General features: G+C 34.3%; 1 protein-coding gene across 2 annotated transcripts in view; it reads left to right on the top strand.

Annotated features, from left to right (window-relative positions):
- The window catches only part of LAMA3 (laminin subunit alpha 3), a 299,158-nt gene that overhangs the window by 225,177 nt on the left and 52,486 nt on the right, over positions 1 to 21,495 (top strand). The window contains exons 41-44 of one of the 2 annotated variants that reach the window (XM_051970336.1): positions 1,513 to 1,743; positions 8,402 to 8,515; positions 14,742 to 14,851; positions 16,930 to 17,010. In XM_051970336.1, coding sequence (XP_051826296.1) covers positions 1,513 to 1,743; positions 8,402 to 8,515; positions 14,742 to 14,851; positions 16,930 to 17,010 — 536 coding nt within the window. Of the gene's footprint in view, positions 1 to 1,512; positions 1,744 to 2,930; positions 3,153 to 8,401; positions 8,516 to 14,741; positions 14,852 to 16,929; positions 17,011 to 21,495 lie in introns of those variants that run through there. The other variant, XM_051970335.1, reaches the window with a different exon arrangement.

Genomic DNA, 21,495 nt, shown 5'->3' with positions numbered 1-21,495 from the left:
AATTTGTCTTCTGTTTAGCCACCTGCTATCATTGATCCATATCTCCTGTGCTAGAAAAGCTTGATAGTGAAAGGGCAGAGAAAAAAGAGCAAAAGGATGGGTGAAAGAGAAGAAGGTCAGGTCCCGCAAAAGCCTTTGTTAGACTCCAGGACCAAAATGTGGAGAATGCTGGCCTAGATTTTTTCATCCCTTAGGCACGAGCTCTGCCAATAACTTTATTATAGCCTCGTTGTTGGTGCTTAACAACAATAAAAATGCAGTTCCACATCCTATAAACACTGAAGAGTAAATGTTAAATTATAATAAAGATCTGAATTTTATGATAAAGTCAAGTTTTCCTAATAATAATAGCATCTATCTACTTGGGCAGTTTCATGTTTGTAATATTTTTTATGTCCTCAATAAGCAAGTATTTAAAATTAAGAGCCCAATATTGGAAAACTTTTCTTTTATTCTTTTACTTATTCCATTTGTTCTTGGGAGAGCCAAGAATGTCAATGGTATCAGATGACATATGAATTCTTTCATATTTTAAAATTGTTTTTATGATTTATTAGAATTTTTCTTATCTATATAAGTACTTTAAATACAGAATATTTGCAAACAGATATTATTACTTTAAAATAAAAATTTTCTTCCTATTCCATCACATGCAAATGCATCATGTCATTCAGCTTATTCCTTAGATATTCTTAAATTTCTATCCTTTGGACTCTATAGTGGAGATACCATGAGAATCAGGAAGGAGTCCAAGTACAATTCCCAATTTGAACATTTAAATACCTCTATGACCACAAGCAAATCATTTAACCTTTCTGTGCTTCAGCTTCTTCATTTATAAAAGGGAAATAATCATATTGTACTACCTACTGCACACAGTGATATGACTAAAATACTTTGGAAAGTTTCAAATACAGCATGAATGTAAGAGGTTTTCACTTTGTTTCCAACTCTTTTCATCCCTTCCTCCAAGTTTCTCCTACATTGGGAGTAGCAAGATAAGGGACAAATAATTTCTAAATGCAAATATCCCCATGTGATTTTTGTTAGTTTACTTTTTTGTCCATCTCAATATAGTTTTATTTCTAGTTATTAGTGATTGCCTGCCTTGAACTGATTTGGAGCTAATGTGTAAATATGTTTAAAATGATTGTACATGTATAAATTATATCAGACTGATGTCTTAAAGAGGGAGGAGAAAGAGAGGGGGGTAAAATGGAACTCAAAATCTTATAAAAGTGAATATTGTGTTTAACCTATATTGAATTGCTTGTCATATAGGGGAGGGATGGGGAGAGGAGGGGGAAATCTGAAACACAAGGCTGTTGTCAAATTATCTATGCATTTGTTTTGAAAATAAAAAGCTTTACTAAAAAATTAAAAAGTGAATGTTGAAAGTGAGCTTTACATGTAATTGGAAAAAATAAAATACTATTAAGTGAAAATAAAAAAGAATTGATTTGTAGTCTGCTTATCTCAGGGATAATGTTTACTTTTTGTTTTCATGTTTAGGGAAACTTCAGGCATGTCAGCAGCAATAACCAGGTATCTAGAGGAGAGCTGATGATGGTCCTGTCTAGACTGGATGGCTTACACATCAGAGGCCTTTATTTTACTGAGACTCAGCGGTTAACCCTAGGTGAGGTGGGTCTGGAAGAAGTCACCAGTACAGGAAGTGGAAGCATCGCATACAATGTAGAGATATGTTCCTGCCCCCCTGACTATACTGGTGACTCATGCCAGGTAGGAAATTTCTCTTTTGTCAGTATGCTATATTGGATTTGATTCATTTCAGGTGTGGAAGATTATGGCTGCTGTTCATTACCATTTTCTCATGCTTTTCTGTACAGGGTATCTAGCAGATATAGGTATCTTAAAAAAAAATCTTATAAGGCCTTTAATTGAAATTTCATCTGCTACAACATTCAGGGCTAAGAACAGGCTGTATTCTGTGTTAGGATTTGTGCTAAAAAGAATGTACAGTTCATTTTTGGAGCATGTCACTGTCCAAGAAATGGAATATGCTGAGGGGAACTAATACTCAGCCTAGGAATAGGCCTCTGATTTTCCATTCCTTGCTAGGCCCTCATTCAAGTTTGGAAAATAGCTTAAGTTCTTGAGAGTAAGGATGAAAGAAAGATTAAGTCTGATTAAATCCTTTCTTTAAAAGGGATTTTTAAATAATTTAAATTTTTAAATTTAAATTCAAAGTTTTTTTTTTAAGTACAAAGCTTGAATGACTGTTTAAAAAAAAAAAACAGATTATGAACAAACAGCCAAGTGTGCTCTAAATGCATATGCTCATGTTATTATTTATATTTTAATAGAATTGGAGCGGTACCTTTAAAACTTTTCATTTCATCTTTTGAAATCTTTGACCAGGAAATTCAGACTGAACCGATACACTAGATTTTTAAGTTTTTCAAAATATAGATTCCCTTATTGGCTAATGATCCATAGATCTTTTTTTCTCTCCTTCCTAGGAGAGTTTTCTGTTGCAATTTTTATAAAATATAAAAGACAGCCTCTCTTCCCCCCCCCCCCAATATTTTTTCTTCCCCTAATCACTCTTCCAAGATAAAAAATACATAGCCCAAAGGAAGCTGCGGAACCCTTGCCCTGCCTCCTTTATGTCTGAGGAATATTCCTGCAGTATTACTCAGCCTGTGATTTATGGCTACTCTCATCGTCTAGTGCTGTCTGATTTGTGTGAGGTGGGTAGAAGGTGAAGCTGGCCACACCTCACAGGAATTACAGAGCGGTACATGCACCTTGGGTCCTGTTAGTGTTCCCTTGCACAGTCTGACTCATGTGGGAAGTTTAGGTGGGGCGTGCTGCAGCCCAGCCTTCAGGCAGCCTCCCTTACCTGACTCAGATCGCAGGACAGGTATAAGAGGAAAAGCACCCAGTGAGTGCATGCACAGGCAGGCTGTCCTGGGACCAGAATGGGGGCACCATGCAGGAGGCCAGCCCCAAGCACAGGATGGCTGTTAATCCTCGGGGCGACCCTGGGTCACTGTTTGGGTTACAACACACAGCAAAGAGTAGCCTTTCCTCAGTTCCATGGTCAAAGCCATCAGCACCTGAGTAATGTGGATTTTCATGGCCAAGCCCATCAGCGACCAGCTAAGGTGGATTTTAGACCAAATCAGGTAATGAATGACCTTTTCTCTGTTGTTTTGGGTGGGTAGGTGTGAATCGATCAAATCCTTTCCTCTGTAATATTCTTAAAATAAATGGGAAGGAAGAAATCGAGGTAGGGAGTTGAAAAAGAAGGCTGTTTATCTTCTTCTGTTGACATTGTACACCTAGTGGATTATTTCCTTAAGCTACAAAGAATGCAAATATCTGTCCACCTTGGAATTTTGAAGCACTCCATAAGGTCAGAGTCCTAAGCACAGTGTTAATTAAATTGGTGTTCTGTTGGGTGTCTGCTTCCAAATCACCAAGACAGAAAAATATAGCCCAGTACATTTTGAGTGGAAAAAATTTCTTTCCCTCAGGACTATTAACATATAAGGACAAGGAGGACAGTCAGTAATGATCAGATAAAATATGTTCAATACAGAACAAATATGTTATCATTTGTCAGGCTTCAAGAATTTCTAAATTCAAAAGCATCTAGTTTTCTGTATATATATATATACACATGTCATCTCCCATCAACTTTCTGGACATCTTATATCTACAAAGAGGGAAATATATGCCCGACAGCTGTTTAAAATGGTAATGCAAACTAGTGGTGACATGTTATAATTTAATCCTAGACACTGTAAGACACTAAGACCAAAAATCATTTACATCAGCTTATCAGAAAAGTTAGTATTAAAACAAAAGCAAATATATTTTAATGTTTATTTATTGAAAGAACATCTTAAAATACATTTAATTCTACATAGAGATTAAGAACTTTGTTGATATAATCTGCAGAAACTAAATTTCATGTAAATCTACCTGTGACTTGTTTCTGGAAAAATATATACATATTTTATACACATATGTACATGTATTGTGCATATATATATATATATATAAGTCATGGAGACTCACCATTTTCTAATTATAGAAATATTATTATTCTCAAGAAAAGTCACATAATTTTATATAAAATTCAACTCACTTACTCAGGTCATATCAACTATCTAACTGTATCACTATCTGATAGCTACACACTGTATAGCATATACACACAAAATTATATATAAAGTCTTAGCATAGTTTTAAGCTCAAAGTTTTATGCCACTAAGTCTTTTGGACCATTCTATATATTTACACAAACAAAAATATGTACCTTATTGAAAATGTCATCTGTTTAAATTAAAAGCAAATTTACATATTTGTGTGTGTGTGTATATGTGTGTGTCTGTGTCTGTGTCTGTGTTTGTATTTATACCTCTATATAGATTAGAGATTCCTTATTCTCTTCTTCAAGCCCCAACAAAAACATTTAAAATTTTGGCTTATTTCAGGTTTCTTCTTAAAATGAATCCAGAATTATTTATTTGGTTACATCATTTTTTCTTTTCATGTATTTTTTTGCAAATATATGGAGACAAACACTACTTATCAATACAAGCCAATTTCATAAAATTAGTATCTTTGTTAGTCTAGCTACTTCCAGGCTTTTGAAAATGAAAATTCAGGCTAAGTAAGCTGATTAAATGTTCTGTTTCCCTATGGATGTATTTTCAGATATGTAGCATTCTTCTCATACTTAAATTCTCCCTCAGACAAGCCTGTACTTATAACCTAGTACACTTTTTAAGAAATGTTTCCCATCATCCAAACTTGGTTACTAATAGCTTTGGGGAAATTTATATTGGAAGATATGATCTAGTTATCAGAATATGATGTATAATAGGTTGTAACCTCAATGGAAATTCTTCCAATATGTGATAATTAGCTAGCATAAGTCACAAATAGTGCTCTAGGCAATGAAAATGGTTTGTTTCACTAGTCTCATCAGGACTTCCAGGTGTTTTACTTTGACTATAGCTCCAAGTAATTGAAAACTTTTTGTGTTGCTTAGATTTCAATAAAAGAAAGTCATATTTTTATCTTAACATCCTCTACTATTTTACACTATTATATATTTAATGTGAGATGAAAAATGCCCAAAGTGGATAGAGGGCTTCAGGATGACTTGGGTTTGAGGTCCATCTCTGATACTTATACCATTTGTATTACCCTGGGAAAATCCTTGAAACTCTCAGTATTTCTTTAAGATATGACCTGCATTATTAGAAGGAATTCCTCTCATTGATTAAATCAAGGATCCAGTTACAGAAAAGAATATATACATAAATATATATGCATACACATATATACATACTGAGATATACATATACACATACATATCACAGACATAGATAATATGTAATATAAAAACCACATAATTGTCAGTGAAGGAAGGATATATGACATTTGGCAATATTTGTACTTGATCTAGGCAGTGACCTATTCTCTTCCAAATAAATGGAATGTCTTTTTTTTTAACTTTATTTTTTTTTAAACTTTTCCATGCCAGGGTAATTTTTTACAGCATTATCCCTTGCACTCACTTCTGTTCCGATTTTTCCCCTCCCTCCCTCCACCCCCTCCCCCAGATGGCAAGCAGTCCTTTATATGTTAAATAGTTACAGAATAAATGGAATATCAATGCTGAACATTGACAAATTCAAGAAATAGACAAATGCACAGTATTTTTTGTGGTAAATAGTAATGCTATTTTTATCTTTACCATTCTTATAAAGGCATATATGAGTAGAGTCAGATCATCACAAGAAAACTTTGATACTTTTCATCTCTATTTTTTAAAAATCCCATAGTCAACAAGTAAAGTCAGTCATATCCAGAAAATAGAAACCACCTGAGAACTGTCAGCTCAAAATAATATTAACTTAAAAGGCTAGACAACATAAAAGGAAAGGGTACATTCAGACTGGTTTTTTAGAAGCATATTTGAATCCAATAGGAACCAAAGATTTGGTTGAAATGACTTGTTCTATAGTATACAAATTATTCTGTGAACACCCATGACTTGTATTTCTGGGTTTACTATCATAGTATAGAGTGATAGCAGTGAATGGCAGTGAATGAACCCACCCACTTTCATTTTTTTTTGTCATCCCAGACAGTCTTGTAGATCCAAATTAAAGTTGCTCACTTTTTCATTTCCATACTTAGAGACAGCTTCTACAAGAACAGAGGCAAAAAGGGGAATGAAAGCTTAATATTCTTGACCTTTCACACCTTAGTGCTGGCAGGGTTCCTGCTAGCTTTCAATTCCCTCAAACTTTTCACTCGCCTTTAAAACATCTGTTCATCAGGGAAGGCGAGTTATTCCACTTCCACCTTCATTTTTTTGTTTTTGTTTTTTGTAAGGTAATTAGGATTAAGTGACTTGCCCAGGGTCATACAGCCAGTAAGTATCAAGTAGCTGAAGTCATATTTGAATTCAGGTCTTTTGACTTCAGGGCTGGTGTTCTATCCACTGGGCTGCCTAGCTGCCCCCTACTTTTGCTTTCCAAAGCCTTATTTGTATTTCCCTGTCATCCCACCAGTATTTAATTAATTTTTAGAAAATGAACACTTACTAAGTGCTTATTATATGCAAGACACTGTACTGGATCTAAAGAAGGCCATATATCTGAGTAAGGCAAAGTCATGTCCTTCGTGGCTCTCTTCAACAATGAGATGATTCAAACCAGTTCCAATTGTTCAGTGATGAAGAGAGCCATCTACACCCAGAGAGAGGACTGTAGGAAGTGAGTTTGGATCACATCATAGCATTCTCACTCTCCTTGTTGTTGTTTGCTTGCATTTTGTTTTTTTCTCAGTTTTTTTTCTTCTTGATCCGATTTTTCTTGTGCTGCAAGATAACTGTATAAATAGGTATACATATATTGGATTTAACATATATTTTTAACATATTTAACATGTATTGCCATTTAGGGAAGGGGGTGGGGGGAAGGAGAGGAAAATTTGGAACAGAAGGCTTTGCAAGGGTCAATGTTGAAAAATTACCCATGCATATGTTTTGCAAATAAAATTTAAAAAATTAAAATAAAACTCATGGCCTTAAAAAGTTTATGGTCTAATAGGATATTAAAACAAATACATCTATTAGGATAGTACAAGATGCCATACATCAGGTACAGACATCTCTTGCATGAAGCTAACATAATTTCCCCCTAAACAATACAATTAATTTATTAAAACCAAGCCTTACCTAAAGCCAGTTCTTACTATCAAGCAGTGGATAAGATATTGGATAAGTGGATAAAATCTTTCACCCCTAAACCAGTAGAGATCAGCCTTTGTTAAGTACCTCTTACAGATGTATAAACCATAACTTTAACTATAACTACAGTATTTCTTAAAAAAGGCATGAAGTCAATGCTTTCTTCTAGCTATCCCTGGATTACAAAGAAAAAACAACAACAGTAAAAATACCCCAAACACTTTAAAATTGTTTTTGTTTTTAAATATTGAGATCAACTTCTTCAAGACTAGAACCATTGTCTTCTGTTTTGCATACACACACACACACACACACACACACACACACACTCACATACCCACAAAACAGAAGTTCAGTGTGACAGCCATTTCTAATAAAATTTCAGTAGCACCCCTAGTTTTTCCATATCTTGTCCCTATCAGAACCAAAAGAAAGAGTTAATTTATAGCATATATCACTGATCCAGGAGATAAAAGGTGTTAGGAAAAGCCAATATTCAGAGTTCAATAGAAATAAGTTATTTTGTGTGTGCATATATATGTACATATATATGCATTAATATCAATATAAATATGTTTCACACATATATATCACATTAAATTTGAAAGTGTTCAGATTCAGATAAAAATTCCCATCAGAAATCTAGCTAGAGAATTCTTCAGAAGTTAGTTCATATTCTCTTCTTTTTTTTCCATGAAGTACTTCTTTTCCTGTAAGCCCACCTCTTTCCATCCTTAGCCTCCCCAACCATCCTTTCTTCTTTAGTTTAACCCTCAGAGAGGTGTCTGTAAAGACAATTTTTGAAAAGTTATTAAGCTTCCTAGTAAGCTTCTCAGCATTTTATTCATTTTTAATATTATTACTATAGAATTCACTTCTTCCTACCATTTCAACTCACCAAAGGCTATATTTTCATAGATATTAACTTTCCATGGGATATATCAGTAAAGCAGAGATTCAGAGGAGTGGGAAATCACATGAAATGAAAACAAGAAAGAATTTAAAGAATAGAATTTCAAGTGGAATTTTACAAAAATGTACAGAAAAGTAGATAAAAAACTGCTGCTTTTTAAGGCTGAAGGCTTATTTCTCTTAAGCAATTATGTAGGAAAATAATGACTTTCTAAAAATTATTTTCTCTGTTTTGCTTTAAAAAAGGGTTGTAGTCCTGGATATTATCGGGACAACAAGGGGTTCTATACAGGACGATGTGTTCCCTGCAATTGTAACGGACATTCAAATCGGTGCCAGGATGGCTCGGGGACCTGTATTGTAAGTAAATGGTTTTATGTAATTAAATTTTTCTTCCTCCTAACATACAGTAAGAACAAGAAACCACCTTTCTCCAAGTTTAAAGTAGAGATTGCCATGTATATAGAGACAGCAAAACATTAAAATGATGGAAAACATGTCAAATTTGGCTTTAAAGAACTTTGTCTCAAATCCTGCCTTTGCAGGATTTATAGTATTTGTTATATACTGTGTGATTTGGAGCAAACTACTTAACTTCCATGTTATTGTTATTCAGTTATTAAAAGTCATGTCTGAATCTTCATGATCCTTTTTTGAGGTTTTCTTGACAGAGACACTGGTTTGCCATTTCCTTCTCCAGCTTATTTTACAGATGAGAAAATTGAGACAAATAAGGTTAAGTGATTGCTCAGTCACACAGCTAGTAAATGTCTGGGGTCAGATATGAACTTAGAAAGATGAGTCTTCTTGACTTCAGGCAAGGCACTCTATTCATTGTGTTATCTAGCTGCTTTTGGTCTCAGTTTTCTCATCTGTAAAATGAGGGGGTATATTAGCTATTATCTAAGAACCATTCTAGCTTTAAATTCTATGAATTATGAAATATAGGAAACTTTTAACTTTTACAGTCAGTTCTTCCTTCTTCCCACTTCCATGTATAATCCTTAAAAAAATCTTGAGGTTAAGATTTCATCTGTATGTGGAAAATTCCTTTCATTCATGTGGCAATTCTTCAAAAACTTAACTTTTTATTGCCCCTGGCATCTCAATAAGACCTGCCAAGGGTCACACAGCTAGAATGTAACAGAGGGAAAAATCTGAACCCAATTTTATTGACTCCAAAGTCTGCCCACTATATATTATGCCTCTTTGTCTTTTATAGTCCTTAAAATGTAAAGAACTGTATTTATCAAAAAAAAGTAAGCCATTGGATTCATTTGTTATTCAATTTCTACTTGCTCTGCAATTAATCAGAAATTTCCATTTTCCAGAATGATGCTAAAGGAACAAAGCTGTCCTAGTATCTAATACTTACTACTTTTGTGACTTTACATTACAACTTCTTTTGGTCACAGTTTTCTTATTTATAAAACTGGTCTAGATAAGTGGTGTCAAATTTAGATACAAAAAGGATCCCTGCTGGCTTCATATTCACTTTGAAAACCACAAATTAAAATGATCTGCAATCTTAAAAAAAATTTTTGCTGAACATTTTTTAGTTGTAATTTAATCTCATTTGGGTGGTGTTCCTGGGTGAGCTGGGAGTTTGACACCTCTGGTCTAGATGATCTCTCAAGGTCCTTCTTTTTCTACCTTTATGAACCTATGAATCAGCCATACGACTCTGTTCAGTAGGTGCTTTAAAAAAGGATTTGGGGTTTATAAAATACAATTCATGAGTTTCACTATTAGCAAAGAAAAGTGGAACTCCATCACAGCACCCTTTAGGAAGTATATTGCTATCTTGTACTGTTTCCCTACCCTCATCCCTTTTTAGTTGTTCTTGCAGCTCCTTTAATTAGATTTGTGATTGGCATTTTGTTTTATTATGGGGGAGTCAGGGGTCTGGTGGAAAAATGTTGTGATCTTTCAGTTCTTTCTACTACTACCCTGTTCTAAGGCTTAAGTGGCAGAAGGATCTAAATAGCCATCCTTGCTAAATGACTTAGCTTACTGTTAGCTGAAAATCCCAAAAGAGATCTTCTCTCCAAAACCTGAAGGCAGCCACTTCTAAATTTTGTTTCCTTCTCTTCCTCTCTCTGTCACATTAACAGTACATCAACAGCAAGAGCAAGATAAACAACTTCTAGAAGGAAAGTCCCCAGTTAATTTCTACTCTGTATGAAATGCATTATTTTAGCACTAGCTTCCTTTGTGTCATATAATATACACAGACTTTGATTCAACTGTTTTGAGTTCCTGAGTCTGAGATGTTGAATCAATTCTGCATGTCCCAGGGAGTTTTTTCCTTGCAAGATGGAACAGGTTGGGACAAGAAATTACTGTGAAGAGACTGATAAAATGATTATCTTGTAGTTTTTGAAAATTATAAGTTAAAAGTCTGAAATTCATTGTAATATATCATTTTACTCCTATTAGCAATGCCAACATGATAATTAATAATAGGTTGCAATTATATAGCATTTTAAGTTTAATGATACATTTTTCTCACAATATTTTGAGGTTAGTAGTGCAAGCATCCCCATTTCATAGATGAGAAAACCATGATTTGATAAAGTGGCTTGTCAAAAATCCCATTCTAATCAGATCTTCAGGCTCCAAATACAATGCTTTCTCTCCTAGACTGTACTATTTTTCATATGATAAGTAAAATACTTTCATATTAAAAATATTTATCTTGTTACTATGATATTCCTTCTGTCATATCATCTACTAAAAAGTACAGAAAACACCAAAGAGTTTTCCTTTTTTCCTTTAAATTATTAAAAGCATGCATAGAATTAGAAAGTCAATCATAGGTATTTGGTTTAGTCAAGAAGGATGATTAACCTCAATGTATTCTTTTTTATTTAAAAATTTTAATTGACTTTTTTTGTTTTTATATGACTTACATTTCCTAATATATCTCTCCCCCTTCCTTTTCCCAAGAGCCATTGCTTTATTCACACCTGTGGCTTGCATGATCTCAATGATCTTTTTAAAGTGAAGAGCTCAATAAGATTATAAACCAAGGGCTTCCATTAGGCTTACTTTCATTCAGCACTGATACAATTTTCAAGTATAACTCTGTCAGTGTGAATTGAGGCAATCCGAACTGTCAAAGAAAAAAAAAGAAAACAATCAAGCAATTTCTGAATATTAGATGAACTTTTTGGGTGATTGCTATGTAAATGAACTGACACCTCACAAGTTGCTTTGTTCTGTTCTAAACTCAAAGGCACTTCTTCATGCATGTTTAAAAACTGCTTGAGAAAGAAATTGTTATTTCAAAAAAGGAACTTTGAGTTCCCAGCAATAGACTAGCTACTGCTGAGTGCAGAAATAACTTTTTTCCTTTCAAAGAGAAATAATAGCCAGTGTTATTTTATTCTGAGACCCTGTTCCAGTATGACAAGAGTTGTTCATTACCTTTTCCCTATTTTTTTATCTCTTTCTTTCTGTTTCTGTACACCTCTTCTTCCTTTTGTTTCTATCTTCCCTTCTTTGCCCTTTCTTTCTTTTTCTCTATTTCTCTCTTCTTTCTTCTTCACTATCACCTTCTCTTTCCCCCTTCTTTTTTTCCTTTGTTCCTTTTTCAGGTGTCATCTACATTTGATTCCACAAACATTCATTAAATACTTGTTATGATTAAAAAAGTGTGATTTTTATATCTGAGCACATATTTGTTAAATGAGAATATTGAAATTAAAATATTGGAAAGACTCTCTGTTCAGTATTAGAGAAGTTAGATTCAAAGTATATGACATGAGGTAAGTCACTCAATCCACCTGACCCTCAGTTTTCCCATCTTAAAAAAATGAAGGAGAATAATATCTATGGCCTCTTCCAGCTATAAATTCCATAATCTTTCAGGAGGTGTTTGCATTTTGAAAGAAGTTGCAGGAATGCTCAAAGAAATTAATCCTCAAAGAGGGACTTTTCAGGCATTGGTTTCCTTCTTAAAATTTTTAATAGTATTTTATTTTTCCAAATACAAGCAAAGATAGTTTTCAACATTCATCTTTGCAAAACCTTATGTTCCAATTTTTTCTCCCTCTTTCCCCAAGACAGCAAGCAATCCAATATAGGTTAAACATGCACAATTTTTCTAAACATATTTCCATATTCATCATGCTGTACAAGAAAAAAATCAGATCAAAAGGATAAAAAACATGAGAAAAAAAGAAAAAAAACAATAATAACAACAACAAAAAAAAAAGGTGAAAATACTTTGCTTTGATCCACATTCAATCTCCATAGTTATACCTCTGGATGTGGATGGCACTTTCCATCACAAGTTCATTGGAATTCAGGCCTAGTTTTTTTAGAATCCTAAAATCACAAGCAGTCTACGGCTAATTCTTAAGCCTAACCTCATTTCGTGTAATATTATCATAAAACTTTGCTTTTAAATTAATTTTTATTTGGATTATAGAAAAAGCCTATCAATATTCTGCTCAATCCAGCAAATTTCTGAATTTTTATGGCCAATTAATATAGTGTTTAACTCATATGAGTTACTAAACAAGCACAGTCCAAGATTGAAGAGAAAAATCTTCATACCCCATCAGAGCCATGATCCTGCTTGATAGAGATATCTTCCATTGCTTTGCCTAGGTTGTTTTCAGATGTTTCTCAAAAATTCATATTACATTTAGAAAAGATTTGTATTCAAGTAATGCCTTTTTAGGCAATACTTTGGAGACTACTACAGATTGTTCTTAATCAGGAGTTAGTTTGTCCTAATTATGTACAAAATAATTAAGATGTATACATTTCTGCATAATATTATATGTCAAATGGACTTTTCCAAAGTATTTTTGTACACTTTAACAGTTTTTCCTAGAGAAAATATCCAGCATATATGAGAGAATGACTTTAAAAGGAATTGGAAAAATTAATGTTGAAATAAAGTAAACCTAAAGGTGTCAAACCCTACACAAATGCTCAGGCTCGTTCTTGCTGGACTTCTGTGTCACAAAAGTAAAACCATCTGTGCATTTTAATTACTCTTAATTGAAACATGGATTATTTATCCCAAAGTTGGAAGAGACCATGGCGACCATCTAATTCAGCCTTCCTGTTTTTCAGATAAGAAAACTGAGAATTAGAAAGGCAAAGTGCCCAAAAAAGAATTCTTAGCCATGAAACTCAAATCTGAAGCCATATCTCTGACTCCAAATTCAGTGTTCTTTCCATTGTACCAAAACTCCCTCACATTTTACAAGGCAATTTTGAAAGTAAAATAATTGAGTTTTCATAATATTTGAATATTAAATTACTATTCAGAAGATGATTATAACGTTAATTTTGTGCTTCTTTGGAAAATCTGTATGCAAAAAGGTTGTTTTTGTTTCAAATAGCAGCATTCCATTCAATTTCCCACTTGTTCTAACAAGTTCTACATATTAACATGTAGTTTTCAAAAGGTACATTAAAATACTTCAGTCTTTAGTGGGTTCAGACTAAAATGAACTGTACAAAAAAGGTCATGTAACAACCAACTTTACAAAGCTTTTACATAAAAATGTGACATGCAAAAAATTTACTAATAGATATGCACTATATACACACACATGTGTGTATACATTACATATCCACATGTGCATGAACTCACATACACAGTACTCTTCTAATCTCAAATATAATTAGAACAGAGGCTTCTAAAGAAAAACAAAAGATACTAGACATTATTATTGTTACTGTTAAATCATTTCAGTCATATGAGATTCTGTGACCCCATTTGAGGTTATCTTGGTAAAGATCCTGCAGTTATTTGCCATTTCTTTCACTAGATCATTTTACTGATGAAGAAATTGAGGCAAGCAGGATTGAGTGATTTGTTCAGAGCCACACAGCTAGTAAATGTCTAAGGCCAGATTTGAATTCAGGAAGAGGAATCTTCTTGATTTTCTGATAGTTAAGGCTATTTGAAGTTAATATTAACTGTAATTAACTGATATAACCTTAAAGGCAAGGTTCTTATATTTTTTGGGAGTTGTTGACTCCTTTGGAATTCTGGTGAAACCTATAGACCCCTTTTCAGAACAACATTTTTAAATGAATAAAATTAATATTTAGAATTATAAAAAGTATTATATTGGAGTATGGTTCTGTGTGTATACAGTATATAGAGTACACTATGTACATATACATAAATACATGTGCATATACATCGTGTATTGCAAACACACATGTTCACATGTGCACATACATGTGTGTATACATGTATATGTACCCAAGTTCATAGACCTCAGTTTTAAAATTCCTATTATAGAGCTAGAATAAATTAATTATAATTATTTGAATAATCATCAGGCCACAGAGCCAGAGTTGCAGGGGATAGCAGAGACTATCTCATCTAGTCCCTTTATTTTATAGATCAAGAAAATGAGGTTCAATGACATATGTAAGGTCACATATCAAAGAAAGGGTTTGAGTTCAGGCCCTTTGATGCCTTAATCTGTGTTCTTCCCATAATACATACTAGGTGTCTAGGAGAAGATAGTTTTAATAATAACAATAGTATCTCATAAAATACACACAAAGGGCTGCTTTTAATTGTACTGTTTGTTCTATTCTCCAGAATTGTCAACATAACACTGCTGGTGCAAACTGTGAGAGATGTAAAGAGGGTTACTATGGAGATGCCCTCCAGGGTTCCTGTCAGGTCTGCCCATGCCCTCATACAAACAGGTACTATATGATCTAGAACAAGAGAGAACCCAAGTTCTCTTTTTGTTTAGTTCTTGCTAGTCTTTTTTTTTTTTTTTATATGTTCAGTGAAGCATCTGGGAAAGTTCAGTCAGAGAAATGGAAAAAAAAAACTAATTGGTTGAGACAGAAAATAATTTAATAATCAGTAAAATGTGTCAACTCAATAAAAATAGCACAGTCTATTTAAAATTATCTCTTGCTCCAGGAAAGGTAGTTAAACTTTAGATTGTCACCAATAATGTGTCCCAAGTGAATCTGAAATTGAAATTTATATCCTTCTTTTAAATTAATGCATTTGATACAAACTTTATAAGTCTACATAATTAAGTTACTTCATTTGTAAAGATGTGAGCAGATGCTAAAGAACAGTACATAACAAAAAATTTTTTTCAACTATTTATTTATTTTGACAAACATTTATCTCTTCCTCTCATTGCCCCCATCTTCTTGAACAGGAAAGAAAGAGAAAGGAAGGAAGGAAAAATAGGAGGAAGGAAGGAAAAATAGATGGAAGGAAGGAAAAAATAGATGGAAGGAAAGAAGGAAAGAAGAAAAAAAGGAAGAAAGGAAGGAAAGAAGGAAGGAAGGAAAGAAGGAAGGAAGGAAGGAAGGAAAGGAATTATTAAAGAAAACCCTCAGTGCAAATGAGTGTACCATTTGGCTCAGGAGACAAGTTGAAGTTTATTCAGCTTAGGCCTGGAACCAAATATGCATATTCAATTGTTTCAATCATATCCAATTCTTCATGACCCCATTTAGGGTTTTCTTGGCAAAAATACTGAAGCAGTTTGCCATTTCCTTCTCCAACTCAAAGGGAGGCAAACAGACTTGCCCAGAGTCACACAGAGAGTAAGTTTCTGAGACCAAAACTCTGTTTTCTTGACTCTAGGCTTGGCATTCTATGCCCTGCACCATTCAGGTGCCTTAAATATATACAGTCTAGCAAAATAAAGTCCTGCTTTGGCAGTGTCCAGAATAGTATAACTCCTTCTGCAGTTTAAGGCTGTGTGTGCCCTCTCTATCAGGGATAGGCTGACACATTTCATCTTCAATCTTCTGGATTCATGGTTCATATCCTTTGCAGCAAGATTTCCAATACCAGTCTAGCTTCAAAGCAGATAAAGCTCTAATAGCTCTCCTAAACCTTGCCTAAGGCCTCCTATAACTATTTTACCTAACTCTTTCCAGCAGTATTAAGTGTACTGACAAGCCCTATTAATCTTATTAAAGACATAACTCTGTATTGATCAACTACACCAAAAGAGATTTCCCAATGTGGCCAGTGCTTTAACCAATGAAATAATGGATTGTGTTACTTCAGTGTTTGAGCTTATGAGAGCTTTATGTTCAGTAGGCAGACGTGACAGTTTCATAAGATTAAGGTTTGTTTTTTTTTTTAATAGTGTCTTTAATTTCTGGAAAAAGTTCTTTCCTAAATAAATCACCAGGTAGAGCTAAAAATTGCACCATTCAGGATGAAATCATCTTGATGTTATAGTGAACAGTTTGGCTCAGGAAGTGAGTTTAAAGGTTTATTTCTTTATGTGAAGGTCCGACTTAGGCCTGACATCCTCAGGAGAGTCTTTCCAGGGTGGGTGCAAATGTGTTCAACACAGAAGAATTTGAATAAATGGGAGGAGCTGGTTTGCTTTTAAAGCTAGAATTCTCTGCACCTTTTCTGCCTAGACTTGTTTCATTCCTCCATTATTATTCCTGGATGGAAAAAAAAATTGTACTAATCATTCTTTCCTAGAATAAGCTACTTTGTCCTATCTCAAGGGAGGGAATATATTTCAATATGGGCCAAATATGGGTATAGAGAAAGTCTCAAAGCATTCAGCCAGGTTTTGCCCAGTAATAGCTGAAATGAATCATTTATACTAAGAACTAATAGGAATGCCAAAATGTAATTTACACAAAGAGGGCTGTGATTTTGATTTTCATTTAATTTAAATCATCAGAATATCTTTGTAAACTAGGGAACAGAAAATGCACTGCCTTGGGCTTGGAATAAGGCTCTTTCTCCTTCCTCCCTACTCCCCCCTTTATTTTTCTAGTTTTGCTACTGGCTGTGTTGTGAATGGGGGAAATGTGAAATGTTCCTGCAAACCTGGCTACGTGGGAGTCCAGTGTGAAAGGTCAGTATCTTCTCTCCCTGCTGGTGGCCAGAAGCAGGAACACCACCTGCCTTCAGGGTGTTCCAGCCCTCACCAGGGACTGTTGCTGCTGCTGCTGCCTTCCTCCCAGGTGCTTTTTTAGCCTGTTGGCAAATGCAAGAGTGATTACTTCATAATCATGCAATTTTTCCTCTTTCTCATTTTCTGAATATTTCTCACATTTGGAAATTACACACTCATATAATGGGTAGAACTATACAGTGCAGGTGATTTAAGCCTTAGGATTTGAAAAGCAAAGAAATTTGTTCCTATTGCTTTTCATGTCTTATCTTCAAATATGCATTGGACATCTTGCATGTGTAAGGGTGCTACTTAAGGCAAGGGGAAGAGTAGAAATAGGGATAGGACACGGTCCTTGCTCTGAAGGAGCTCTGGTGGTTAAGAAGCCACGACCCATGCCTTGGAGAGCTAGCTGTAGCATGAGGAGCATGATGAGTAACAGATGGGCGGCTCAGAAACAATGGACATAAATTCTTTGTGGGAGCTCTGAGAAAGGGGAGCCTGTCATAGGCTAGAGAAGCCACTGGAAGTACAACTTCACCAAGATGGGGTTCAGGAAGGAAGAATTATTCTAGTACCTCTTATGTGCCAGGTACCATGCTAGGAAAAAATGGAAAACAGACCCTACCCTCAAGGAGCTTACATCCTGCTTAGGACGGGGAGGGGGAGACCCAAAATAGATTACAAAGTTACCAGGAGAAAAAAGTGATATTCCAAGTGGGAGAGTCCATCTGATCACAGGCACAGACACATGTTTTGAGGACATGAATAGTCTGTTCTGGTTGGAGTATGGATTTCCTACAGTGGGGGTAATAAGGGAAAAGTTTGGGAAGGTAGCTTGGGGATGAAATAGGAAAGTCCTCAAAGACTGAGCTAAAAAACTGGGACTTCATCATGGATTGCAACTGAAGACTCTTCTGCTTTCTCCTTCTCATTTAAGACATTTGTTCCACTTGTCTTACATCTTTAAAAAGCATTTCAGGATCTAACACCACTGAAACTCCTTCTAATTAAATTCCTGCTGTCATTTATCATGACCACAGAAATGGAAATCAGAGACTGACATGATGAGCTCCTCTAGCTAGCAGGCACCTGATTCAGAAAGAGTCATTCTTAATAAACTCTTTTTCCCCCTGGCCATTTATTTTCACTACTTTGTTACTTCCAAGACCTTCAAAAGTGAAAATTTTATTATTATCCATTTTCAAGTTTTCTTCCTCATAATAGCTGATAAATATCCTACTAATATAAGTTGCTCATTATATTCCACGTACTCTCTTATTTTCCCTCCCATAGTACCAGCAACCCTAAGCCCCTTGCCCACTCCAAGCATTTTCTCTTGTTCTGGTATTTGCTACGCCAAGGGCATCAATAAAATCAAGACATTTTTATTGCTAGCCATTGTATTTACCTGCTATGATTAGAGAGGAAGAATGTCATGAAATATTTTTATAGTTTGGGTGTTGATGACTTGGGTATATATACAGGGAAGTGACATCCAACTTCTCTGAATATTTATGGACTCTGGAAAAGAGGCAATCTGTTATTATGTAAATCTTTATGTAGAGAATGTGGGTGGGGAAGATATCTAAAAATAAAATATTTTAGAACATAGATATTCTGTGCAATATAGTCTGTTGAGTAATAATAATTATATTATCATATGGCTTTAAAGTGTGCTTTAAAGTATACTTTCCTTGCAATGTTCCTCTAGAATACCTAAAATATTGATCCAGGATTCTGGAAATCAACTTCTGAGCCTTTTTTGGAATTCATTTTCCTTCATAATTTAAGAATAAAATTTTCGATTCCCCACTGGCTTTCTGAAATTTATTAATACGCAAGTTGAGCCTATCATATTCCTCATCGAAATTTGATACTTCAGACTATGTCATTGCTATAATTTCTTACAAAACTTAAATATTGGGAACAAATTGATATTTTCCTTCTAGCCAAAGAGAGAAGACTTAGATTTGAAAGGTTAAAATCACAATTAGGAAATCAGGATCCCCATCACCACTAAATTCTACTGCATATTATGAGTGTGTTGTTTCTCTTGGTTTTCATTTCATAAAGGAAAAAAGGCCATCCCTGCCTACCTTGCTTCATTGTGTTTTTAAAATAGATTTTTATTGATATCTTTTGCTCTGACATGATGAACACTTCCCATTATATTCTTTCTCCTTCCCCGTCCTAAAGAATCATTCCTTATTATAAATAGTTCTAAAAAAAGAAGAACTAAGAAACTTAGTTAACACCTTGAAAAAGGCTGACATTATATAGGAAGTTACCCCCCACCTCTTCAAAGAAGTTGACATATCTTCTCATATCTCTTCTTTCAAGCCAAAGTTAATCTTTAAAATTTTATATCATTCAACTTTATTGTTTTGTTATTGTTTTCATTCTTTCCATTTACACTGTTGTAATATTTTATATATATTTCTGCCTAATTCATTTTGCATCTATCTGCCTTTCCATATTTCTCTATTTCATTATATTCATATGATAGAACAATAATATTCCATTACATTGGTGTACCATATTTTATTTAGCCATTCCACAATCTCTAATTCTTTGATACCACAGAAAATACTGCCATAAATATTTTGGTAGATATGAGCCCTTTCATCTTATTTCTGACCTCTTGGAGCATATATCTAGTAATGGATTATTCTCTTTTATGGTACATATTTCATATTCAGCTCACTTCTATTTTTAATTTATTTTGCTTTATGACATAAGATATTGATTTAATTCTCATTTCTGCCAGACTGCTTTCCAGTTTTTCAAGAAATTCTTGTCAAAGGGCAATGCTGCTAATTTAGGTAGTTTATAATATGAGCATGTAGGTAATTAGATAATTTATATCTTTGAGTTTATCTGTGAAGTCAGTTATTTGTGATTCTTCCTTGTCTAATTTGTTCCATTTATCAATTTTTTCTATTTTTTTAACCAGTACCAAGGATTTTTTTATGATTACCACTTAATAATGTAGTTTAAGGTCTAGAAGTACTAATCTTTCTCCCAATCCCCCATTCCTTTCCCACCATTTTTCATTACTTTACATTTTCATACCTAACATTATATATATGATCCTTTGTTCTTCCAAATAAATTTTGTCTAGGTCTTTCAAATCCCTTTGATAGTTTGATTAGTTATAGCACTATGTAAATTAATGTTGGTAATATTATCCTTTTTATTATGTCAGGATGATGTGCTCTGAATATTTCTCCAGCTCTTTAAGTTGTTCTATAGTTCTTTTAAGACTGTTTTATAATTTATTTCTACAAGTATTCCATGTGCTTTGATCTTGAGTCATTTTCTCAGTTACTTCTGCACTATTTCACTTAGTAATCTCATCAGCATTCATGGATTCTATTATCATCTCTCTGCTGATGATTCCCAGATCTGTTTATCCAAGTCTAATCTCTCTCTTAATCTCCAGAATCAGATCTCCAACTGCCTATTAGTCATTTTGAACTGAATGTCCCATAGACATCTTAAAACCAACATGTCCAAAACTGAACTCACTACCTTGGAACTGTTGAGGATACCACCATTTATTCACTTACCCAGGCTCACAACCTTGCTATCCTTCTTGACTTTCCACTGTCTTAACCCCCATTTCCAATCTTTGTCAAAATTGTCAATTTTAGCACATCTTGTATGTCCCATCTCCTTTTCTTAATAATGTTTTTTTGATGAACTTCTTTGGTAAATTGCTTATTTTATGCCTTGGAGTTATTTTGAATGGAATTTTTCCCTTCTATCACAGGCTTTCTGGCTTTTGTAATTGTCATTCAGAAATGCTGTTCATTTTTGTGGGTTCACTTTGTTGCCTACACCTTTATTGAATTTGTTAACTATTCAAATGGGTTTTTGTCTGACTCCCTAGCAACTTACAAGTAAAATACCATGTCATCATCAAATAGGGATGACCTGTCCCTTTTTTTTTTCTATCTTCATTTTTTTCTTCTATCTTCATTTCTATTTTATTTCTCTTGTCTTAATTGCTGGTGTTAGCATTTCTAAAACCATGCCATATAACTGCAGGAGAATGTGTTCTGTTGTTTATTTTCCTTATTCTTTTCTTTACTAGAGTTCTCTCATTGTTGTGTCCTGGTTTCTAGAGCCCCCAAGTTGGAGTGACAAAACATATCATTGCCTTCTAAAGCCCCCACACTGGGGTGATTAAAATATATCTTCCTAATGGAGAAGTAATGAGGCAGGATTCCCAAGGATGATGGAAAAATGGAGTCCATTTATTTCAAGGGCTTTCCCCTTGTTATAATGTAACAAAAACAACTCTGCTCATGTGGACATAAACAACCCTGGTATCACTCTTCCACCTGGTATCACTCTGCTTCAATCTCAACATAAGTTGTCACTGCCCCCTGATTTCTCAAGAATGCTGAGAGCCTTAGGGGTGAGCCGAACCAGACATTG

This window comes from Antechinus flavipes, chromosome 1 (assembly GCF_016432865.1).
Source record: "Antechinus flavipes isolate AdamAnt ecotype Samford, QLD, Australia chromosome 1, AdamAnt_v2, whole genome shotgun sequence".
NCBI lineage: Eukaryota > Metazoa > Chordata > Mammalia > Dasyuromorphia > Dasyuridae > Antechinus > Antechinus flavipes.
The sequence above is the reverse complement of the archived record's forward strand: the minus strand, read 5'-3'. Positions and strand labels throughout refer to the sequence as shown.